The sequence below is a fragment of the Chrysemys picta genome, chromosome 23 (assembly GCF_011386835.1).
Source record: "Chrysemys picta bellii isolate R12L10 chromosome 23, ASM1138683v2, whole genome shotgun sequence".
NCBI lineage: Eukaryota > Metazoa > Chordata > Testudines > Emydidae > Chrysemys > Chrysemys picta.
Window position 1 is genome coordinate 11,883,341 of NC_088813.1, and position 10,156 is coordinate 11,893,496.

General features: G+C 43.6%; 1 protein-coding gene across 23 annotated transcripts in view; it reads right to left on the minus strand.

The window, feature by feature from the left end:
* SRRM1 (serine and arginine repetitive matrix 1) overlaps positions 1–6,065 on the minus strand; it is a 28,690-nt gene extending 22,625 nt beyond the window's left edge. For 14 of the 23 annotated variants that reach the window (XM_065576807.1, XM_065576806.1, XM_065576800.1 and 11 more), the window contains exons 1-2: positions 5,872–6,065; positions 1,906–1,995 (exon numbers count right to left, since the gene is read on the minus strand). In XM_065576807.1, the coding sequence (XP_065432879.1) occupies positions 1,906–1,995; positions 5,872–5,892 (111 nt within the window). In that variant the 5' untranslated portion in view covers positions 5,893–6,065. Of the gene's footprint in view, positions 1–1,905; positions 1,996–2,803; positions 5,460–5,671; positions 5,714–5,871 lie in introns of those variants that run through there. The other 9 variants (XM_065576812.1, XM_065576810.1, XM_065576811.1 and 6 more) reach the window with 3 other exon arrangements.
* Between the last annotated feature and the right edge of the window lie 4,091 nt (positions 6,066–10,156).

Below are 10,156 nucleotides of genomic sequence, written 5' to 3' on the forward strand. Positions count from 1 at the left end.
CTTTATTAAAAGTTACTATGTATTATGCAGACAAATTATCTAAACTGTCCAAAATGACCACTAGATCTTTCTTAAAAAGCATTATAATGAAATCAAAACCTAGATTTGTATGGTTTGACTGTGTGGCCTAGTGCACAGAGCATTGGGACGGGACTCAGAAGAGCTGGTTTCTGCTCCCAGCTGTGTCACTGGCCTGCTAAGTGACCTTAAGCAAGGCACTGCCACTCTCCGCCTCAGTTTCCTCATCTGTGAAACTGGGAACGCCAATGCTCTCTTTTGTTAAAGCGCTTTTGAGATCTACTGCTATGTAAGAGCTAGGTATCGCATTACATTTTTTATAGTTTTGTTAGGTCTTTCTGGAATTTCTCACCATGCTCCATACTCTTCATCAATGTAAATAACTAATCAGCAACATTACAACACAACATTGTTTACCCCCACACACTTCTACTTTCAAGTTAATATGAAATGTACTGAACACTAAAATACTCCAGGACCTGGCCAGTTATTTCTAATCTTAGTTTATCATCTCAATCAATTTTAAGCCATAATAGGACTTTACTTCTTAACCCACATCCTCCAGGGGTCCAGTCCAGCCTCCACTGAAGTTAACAGAAAACTTCCCATTGACTTCAATGATAGTTGGATCAGGCTCAAAGATTCCTTGCCAACTTTTTGCAAGGGATTAGATCAAAAGTCTAAATCATATCCATTGTTTTGTTAGCTAATTACTAATAAAATTTCTGACAGTTAATTTGTTAACTTGCTCTAATAAATTTGTTAGTCTCTAAGGTGCCACAAGTACTCCTGTTCCTCTTTTTGCGGATACAGACTAACACGGCTGCTACTCTGAAACCTGAAATTTGTTAACTTGGAAAATCCAACCTTTTGTCTTTCTCACATTATATTCATTTGTTTTTTTAATTTCTGATTCTCTATTATACTTAGTACCACAGTGAGGTTCACTAGCAATTAACTCCCAGCCTCACCCCGGCACTTAAAGTTACAGTCTTTGTGACATTTTTAGATCATAATCATAGGTACCAAAAGATAAGTTACATTGTGTTATTCTCAGATACTGTTTTGTAGTTACTTCAGAATTTAGATTAGAGTTCAGTCCTTATGATTTAGGGTTAATTACTGCCTCCTTGATAGAGCCCTGTTTGCAGTTTGCTGGGGCTCCTACCCGTGGACTCACCAGCCTTATCTTCCATAAAGTACGGGAACATGAGCAATAGAAAACTATTGAAGCCCCACTATCGGCTGTAGTGGCAACAGAAGAGCTTGAGCTTTGACAAGTGGGTGGTTACTTACTGCCAACTCTCAGAGGAACCATTTCCCCAGCACACAAAGTTAGCATTAACCCCTGACTACAATTTAGTTTCTCTAGTCATTCTCTCTCTTCCTACTGAGGACACACTGCAAGTGCATCAGTTTTACTACGAGTTAAAGTAGGTAATGCCTAACTTTAAAAAAAAAAAAAAAAAGAGAGAGAGAACTGAAATGTAAAAAAATCATGAAGACAGTTTGGGCAATATTTTAAAAGCATCTAGAAACAAGTCACTTTGGAGCTTTTGAAAATAATATTCTCTATTCATCTTGAAAATTGGTTTTCTCTTTTTAAAACCAAACCCTAAATTTGGGCCCAAAGCTTACTGGCACTATCTTTTTAATATTATAAATATATCATGTGTGCCCTTTTAAAGGGGTGTACTTTAATATGCATTTGGATATCCTGAACATCATTTGTATGCACATAGGTATTTTTGTGTGCGACTTCCCTCCAATGTCTATACAAAGCATTGACAGCCATTCAGAATTTTGTCTTGTGCATCTTGGTTGTGATATCTTTAAAGTTTACTTTATTCCACACCCATCATGCCCAAATAAACTAACTCAACTTACTTTCTTTTCTAGACATTCTGCAAATTTCAGCTGCTTCAACAGCTTCTTCTGTTTGTTGCTGAAGCGATTGTCCTGCTCCGCACTCGTTCCCTACAATAGAAAGATTTTAGTCAGTATGACATCAAACTTGATTCCACAGCTAGTCTGCCACTTGTCACTTGCCATATATTACACCTCTACCCCGCTATAACGCGACCCGATATAATACGAATTTGGATTTAATGCGGTAAAGCAGTGCTCCGGGGGGGCGGGGCTGCGCACTCCAGTGGATCAAAGCAAGTTCGATATAACACCGTTTCACCTATAACGCGGTAAGATTTTTTGGCTCCCGAGAACAGCGTTATAGTGAGGTAGAGGTGTATTTGCATTAAACACAATTTTGATAAACTGCAAAGCAATTAAAAAAATATTCAGTTGTACCACCCGTGCAGACACCTTCAAGAAGCATTCCACTTCACTAACCAATCGTCATATCCTACTGAAAACGGTAATCAGGTTTCAGAGCTCTGACACTTAAATCATATAATTCACCATGGTGCAGTACTTGCAAATCTAAAAGCATGCACAATGCTGTCAAATAATTTTGAGTCGCAGTATACAGCCTTCTCAAGAGATCTGCTCAGCAGGAATCAGTTCATTTTTTTCTGTCCAAGAGCAGAAAAAAGCAGAAGGAAATAACTGGAGCATTTATGGTATAGATCAAAGGAGAAATCTTTTTAATACTGCTAGTCACCCTTGCCCCCGTTATTTTTAGTAACTTCAAGTGCTCATTTTCTTCTTGAAATCTGGTGTCAAAGATAGATTTGGTTTTAAATCGGAGTCTCAGGGCTTGTCTATACTTGAAGCACTACAGAGGCACAGCTGCAGATACTGTAGCGCTACAAGTGTAGACACTCACCAAAAAAACAGGAGGGGCGTCTCCTGCTGGTATAGTTAAATTGACCTCCTGGAGAGGCGGGTAGCTAGGTCCAGGGAAGAAGAGCTGTCTATGCTGAAGGTTAGGTTGGCTTAAATCTGTCACTCAGGGGAGTGGACTTTTCACACACAGGTCGACAACTTTTGAATGTAGACCCGGCCTTAAGAGCTAAAACATCAGAAATGACATTATACACTGAAATTATCACAGAAGATTACAAATACTCAATCCTTTACTCAAGCTTCAGGTGAAATTTCTTTGAAATTTACCACCACCCTTCACAGTTCATTAATCTAGCATGTAATAAGCAACAGGTTATAAAGAGGGGAATCCTGCTTTGTTGATTGTACAGCATTATAAATGATTGACTCACTTTCACGTATAGTGAAACTATAGTCAGAGATTGAATAATCCTGGAAACAACATTTGCATAAGTAGATCTATTTACTTCATACACATGCAAGTATGAATTTGCAGGATTGGGTCCTAATATTGTATTTTTTTAAAACATGATGCAACAAATGTTAATATAGCTCAGTTTGTCCAGACCAAAGGTTCTGAAATATTGTTCATTTGTTTAGTCTTGAATCACTATGTTTTCATATTCATATATTTCTTATTTAACCAGCTACTATTGTAACTGATTCAAAAGAGAGGCATTTATACACGCACCTTCCCATACGTTACAATATGGTAAGTATTTAAATTAACATACTGGTCCAACCATACAGCTTGGGATGGAACTAGAGGGCAAGCAAGTATACTGAGCTTTTGCTGCATTAAGGTACTCCATCCACTTGATTTAAAGCAATTTAGAATTTAATCCAAGATCTCCAGTCACTCTTTATTATGCAAACATAAATTGAATTAATCTGATCCTGAACTGCAAGCTCACCAGTCTTATATTGCATGACTGCTTCAACCTGAGTACCATCTAACTCCATGCCTAGAGACATGAAATAAGAATGTTGCCACTTTAAATCAAAAAAATAAAAGCACATTTGTTTTTGCTTGCTTTCAGTTATTAACTTGACACTGCAGACTGTATTGTAAAATTGTGCATCTTCTACAAAAGCACCTTCAGATGTGTCAGCAAGATAAAATGCTATAAATGAAGTCATTACATACAGAGATGGGGCTATAACTCCTAATGTTCTCCTCTGTAATTCTGAAGAATAGAAATCCTAGGGGCTAGCATTTATTTTCAAGGATTAAGATACATCTGAATACAAGACTAGCCACAGTGCTTCCATGCTTGATGTGTGCCCTCTTCAGTCAAACCTGAATTTAGCATATTTGTCACATCACCCAAATATTCAAGATTCTGCAGTCAGATATAGAAATAAGATTCTCTGCCCCCCCCACCGGAGGCAGAAAAAAGCAGTTGGAATTTTGCTCAGCCCCATAGCCTAGACGTTCACAAGGCATGGTAAGCAGCATCGGTCACCAAGAGAGATTTGAAATTGCATGAACAATCTGCATTTCAATGAAGAAGCCAATTTGTAAATTGTACACATTGTGTTGAGAACATGCAACGTCCCGAGATTATCAACAATAGCAACAGTCCTCTTTGCGTTGAGGAAGAGATTAAACTGCTAGCCTGCTTTTATAATAATCCCAAAAACTAAAAATGTGTTTACAAAAAAGGTATTTTCACTGTAATTATTTGAGTACTTACTGACCATAAAAGCTGTGTGTGTAAAAACACATCACTTGGAAAAACCCTGAATCATCAGACTTTGAACCAAACTCTGCAAAGCCAGAGGACCAGGCATACCAATTCTTTCTGTGAAGCAGTAAATGTAGAGTCCAGTGTTTGCAGGAGGATGCCCTTAGACTGTATACTCCCTGAGGCAAAAATAACCTTTTCTTGTGTTTTTAAAGCACCATGCGTACACAACCAAACAGCCTTTGCTTTGGAGTCTTTCTTCCAAGCTAAATTAAGTTGATATTTTTAGTGCCACCTACTCTCATGATCGCCTCTGGCTGTAGTCCCATACGGAAAACCAGTTAATTCTAATAAGATGGGGAAAGGGGAGAAGGATACACAATAACATATCCAGAGTATATTTAAGTTTTATAGCATCTAAGGATGTTCCCGATATTTTCCCCCACAGTGTTTGTTTTAGCAAAGGCAAAAGCCAACATGAACAAACACCCAGGATAGCCATTTTTTAATCACTTGCTTTTGCCCAATGCTTTGCACCCGCTAAGTAACTAGACCATTACATATGTGAAGATCCGTTTTCCCCCCCGGGGAGGTAGGAAGAATATCAAATTGTTTTCTGCTACCTGATTGGCACCGGAGGACCTAAAGGCCAAAATCACTCTCTCCCCCTACCATCTCATGGGGATAAGGCAGATGCGTTCTAGGTATCGCTATAAATAAAGTTTCCCAGCTGTCAGGGCTGGACAACCGTCTCCATCGCATGACCAAAACAAGAGGGTCGCTGGCCAGGACGACAAGTAGCAGGCGCAGAAGGAGGTTCAGGAACCAGACTCCAGGGCGCCCACGCCGAGCGGAGTTCGGGTCCCAGCCCGGGCCCCTAGCGTGGGCTGGAGAGAGACCCCCCTCTTCCTCCCGCGGGACACCAGGCCCGCGCGGCCCACATGGCAGCAGGGCCTGGCGGAGGCCTAGCGCACGGAAAGGCCCGGCTCGTCCTGGCGGCTCAGGCCCCGGAGATGAGTGCGCGCGTGCGGGGGGAAGGGGGTAAGAGCTGCCCCCCCGCCCCCGACATACCCTCCCCAGCCCCAGAGGAAAGGGCAGGCTCCTCCCTCCTCCAACATACCCAGCCCCAGAGACCCCCACCGTCCCCTCGCGGCCCCCCCCGCGGGTGGAACGAACCGCACCGACCACCTTCCGGCCGCCATTTTCTGCGCCGCGGCTCCTCACGGGAGCCTGCGCAGGGCGGGAGAGGAGGGAGGCAGGGCCGCGCTCGCGGGGGGACCCGGCGGTGGCAGCAGCGCCCGTCGCGGTGCTGCCCAGAGGCCCGGCTCCCCGCGTTCTCCCGGCCGGGCCGCTCCACCTGCCCGCTTAGGGGAACACTTACGCGGAAGAAGCCCGCATCCATCTTGCCTCCTCCTGGCCGCAGAGCACTCCCTATCCCGGCGTGCCCCGCGCCCGCAAGACCCCTTCCTCCCTCCTTCCCTCACGTTCACCGCGGGGAGGAGGAAAAGCGGCGAGATGAGAGACACAGTCGCGCGACACAGAACGGAGTGGGCGGGTCCGAACACGACCGCGAGCCCCCCAGCCGTCAGCCAATCAGCGGACGCGGCGAAGAGGGCGGGACGCGCTCCACCTCAAGCCAATCAAAAGGCACCGTGATCGGGGGAGGGAATATGGGAGGAGGGTTCAAGGGTCTATCCGGCGGGCCCCGGCCAATGAGGAGGCGGCCCATGGAGCGTGTGGGTTCTAGCTGCGCGAGAGGAGAAACGTGCCCTTCCCGCGCGGCAGCGAAGGGAAGATTGTAATGCGCGCGCAGGCTGTGTCGAGGGGGTGCTTGGGTTCAGGTGGTCATGTGATTGTGGAGTCAACTGCGCATGCGCCGAAGGGGGCCTGCCTAAGCAGGAGAGTTAAGTCATGGCTGGTGGAGCTAGTATCGCCTCATCCTCCCCTCCCCCAGCCCCTCATTCCCGCGTGGCATCTGCCTCCAGCTACTCAACGCTTCATAGGAACCCCCTCACCCTCAGTGGGGCAATGCCCCCCTCACTGGTATAGGGCCTCCCATCTCCCCACTTTCAGTAGGACAGGTCCCTCCCCCCTTCCTCGGGGACTGGTCCCCTATCGTCCCTCCCTGCCCCAGCCCAGGTCTTACCCCCTATTAGGCTGTCTCTTCACTAGCCGAAAGTGCATCCTTGACCCCAGGCTACCTGCTGCGGGGTAGCGAGCCTGCTGTAACTCCTAGTAGAGACGAGGCACTAGGGTCTTTACAACTAGGTAGCTAGAGGAGTTGGACCACAGGCCGGGGTATAGTGCTGAACGCGCCTAGCTCCATGGGGAAAACAACAAAATCCACTACACTTGCCCAGCTGGGAAAATCACCTTTTTGTGGTGAAGACAAAGCCGGAGTGGGACAGGATTCTTCCTCCTGCACCCGTATGTGCTCTTTTGCCTGTCAGCCATTAAAGCAATGTCACTCCACTTCCCCTCTGCTGAACGTCAGGAACTTATTTATTAAATTAGCATTTGCATATTTGCCAGGCAATAGCATTCTTAGTGGCCAAGTGGAGCTCTTGGAGCTCACTGCTGAATTTGGTTAGCAAGCGTTCCTCGACAATGCATATTATTGTTTGATCTGCCCCACAGCTTGGATTGTCTCGAAGACCCCAATGGTGCTGGTTGGCTGCACGAAGGCCTTGCCCGGTCCAGAATCAGTTAACAAAGACCCACTGACAACATGGCATGTCAAAGCCAGATGGGTGAACAGTAGGGTCTGTGACGAGATACTGATTGGTGGTTGATGTTAAGCAGCAGTCTTCCCGCCACAGGAACTCCACTGTCATGTCCTGGCATAGCAGCCTCAACCACAATGTGTGTTGTGATGAAAGATGTGTAGCTGGTGGGCTAAAAAGGTCATTGGGGTAAGCTGGCAAGCTGGGGTTGTCTTGTACCTTCTCAAGCAGCTTGCCAGCTGCAATCTCCCTCCTGAGGTAAGGGAACGATGTGGCTTAGAACTGGAAGCCATGGAAGATGAGTCAGTCGGAGAGTTCTTGTGATGATGCACATTGTTGAGTTGAGTTGCTCATCAACAAGTTTGGTGTGTGCCAACCAACTCCATACTGGTGCACTGTACTCTGCTATTGAGTATGAGATGGCAAGGGCTGAAATCCTGAGGGCTGGAGCATCTGCTCCCCATGAAGAACCTGCCAGTTTGCGGCGAAGGTTGTTGCATCTACATCACACACCCGTGCTCTCTGAATACTAGAGAAGTGTGTCCTGAGTTCTCCCACACACACAGTGAGTGATGCAGGGTCTGATCCAGCTGTCATTACAGCACTGTAAGTCAAGAGCCACTCAAGGATCAAAGTAACAGAGGGGTAGTCGTGTTAGTCTGAATCTGTAAAAAGCAAAGGTGCCACAGGACCTTCTGTTGCTTTTTTCAAGGATCAAACTGGATTGAGACTGTTTTCAGGCTTTATGTCTTTAGCAACCATGACCTGCTGGAAATTACTTGCTCCCCTAGCTCATCTGCAAAATGCTTCCAGCCTCTAGAGGAAGAGAACATCTGAACATATGGTAGCCGGTTTTCCCATTGCTTCATTATTTGTACTGACAGAGAGCAATATTTTGAAAGCAGAATTATCTAATATCTATGGGAGAGAATAGGTCAATGTCAAAAAGTTATTGTAACCGTTACAATAGTAAATAGTACGGATTTAAAACATGAGTTTTGGAAGAGTTAAAACCCCCTCATGCTTTCAGAAATAAACCAGTCTAATTGGGATTAGAAAGAAACTTGGTTGGTTATAACGTAACTTCTGACTGCATGAGCTTCCTGTGAAGGACGTGGTAATGGCTACAGTCAAAGGCAGGGTACTGGATTAAACAGATCTGGAGTTTGCTATACTGTGACAATGGCTATGTAATATTCATATTGTTGTATATTAAAAAGACTATTTGAAAATTACACTCCTACCTAAGTTGGGGGGGTTATGTTTCTCTTTTAGATAAAAAACTAAGTCTGTACATGGGTGCTGGAACTAGGGGTGCTACCGCACCACTTGTCTTGAAGTAGTAATAACAACTCAAATACATGGTTTCTGCCTTCAGCGCCCCCACTATAAAAATTGTTCCACTATAAAAACTATACATCTTTAAGAGAACAAAACTGGAGTTTTTTAGTTTGGCTATGCTTTGCATTTGATGGCACTTAGCTGAAACAGACCAGGTATAGTTTCCCTTTTCTCGTTAGTTAGCAATAAGCATCTCTTCGTTTGTATCCAACAGAGAATAAAGATGTTTTCAAAAAATAGCAAGTGTGTGTGTAAAACCGCAAAATTTGGCAGGGACTCAAGGGCAGGTGTGGGACTTTAGACAATATTAAAAAGAGGGGAGGAAAAGCTAGATTTCAAATTGACATCTCTTTTCCAGCATGTCATACATCCAGACTGGAGGTACTACTCGGCTGAATCAGCTAACGTTTCTACAGCACTTTGATAATGTGAAGCAGCGGTAAGTAGCCTTATAACTAGGATTGAAAGGATTAGATTTTTATGAATAAATCAGTACATGCTGATTTCACTGTACACACACCAACCAATGAAAATACGTTAGAAATAGAAATTTACAAATAGGCAAAGTAAGAAAAATGCTGCTTGAGAAAACGTAGAGCTTTATTTAAAGATATTTCTTTGCATATTTGTCATGTGATGTTGACAATTTGTGTTTTAATGGTTATAAAGCTTTAACGTTTTGAATCTCAGCATCTTGTCATGAAATAGTCTATCAACCGCCTCCCCATTGTCTAAACCCCTTATAATTTCCCACAAATGTGAAAATTTAAAATGGATGAAAGTTGAAAAAATATTTTAAAATAAACATTGAAATTATCCATTAAAATTATATTAAAAAAATAAAAATAGAATTCTGCCAAGCTTATTTATAACCATGAATGAAGACAAATTTCTGCAATATTAGCAACTGTGGCAAAGCTGAGGAGTCCATCACTTATTGTTTAATCTGTAGGGAAATACTGCCTGTAATATAGGGTAGCTGCTTCCTATCATATAGAAGGATGACGCTAGGTGGAGCTACATACCCTCTGCTAAAAAAAAAAAAGTCAATTGAAAAATGCAAAAGGACCAAAAGCTGGCTTGCAGAAGCTTGTTTGCAAATTCATTTGGTGAGGTTGTAGTTGTATGGTTGTAATTTTTGGGGTTTTTTTAAAGTACGGTATGTTTGCTTACTTATTTTCACTGTGGGACCAAAGAGTTGGCAGGCTTGTTTCTGTGCATAGCTTGCATGTCATGTTACAGCATTGGTGCCTAAGATGCCACTACACTCACTGGCTAAAGCTTTTCCTGTCTGTGAAGGGTTGTCTTGCCTGTAGTTATGTTTCAGTAAAATATTTAAGATGAAGAATGTTATAGCTTCTGTCTAGAGTAGTGAGGCCTTGTCTAGCCTAGAGTTTGCAGCTTTAACTATGCTAGCATAGTTAAAGCAGCAAACACCCTTCTCCTCCCCAGTGTAGATACAGTTATCCCAGTATAAAAGTGTTTACTGGTATAGCTTATTCCAGTTTAGCAAACTGTAGCTAAACTAGGCTTTTACCAGCATACACCTCTACCCCAATATAACGCAACCTGATATAACACGAATTTGGATATAACGTGGTA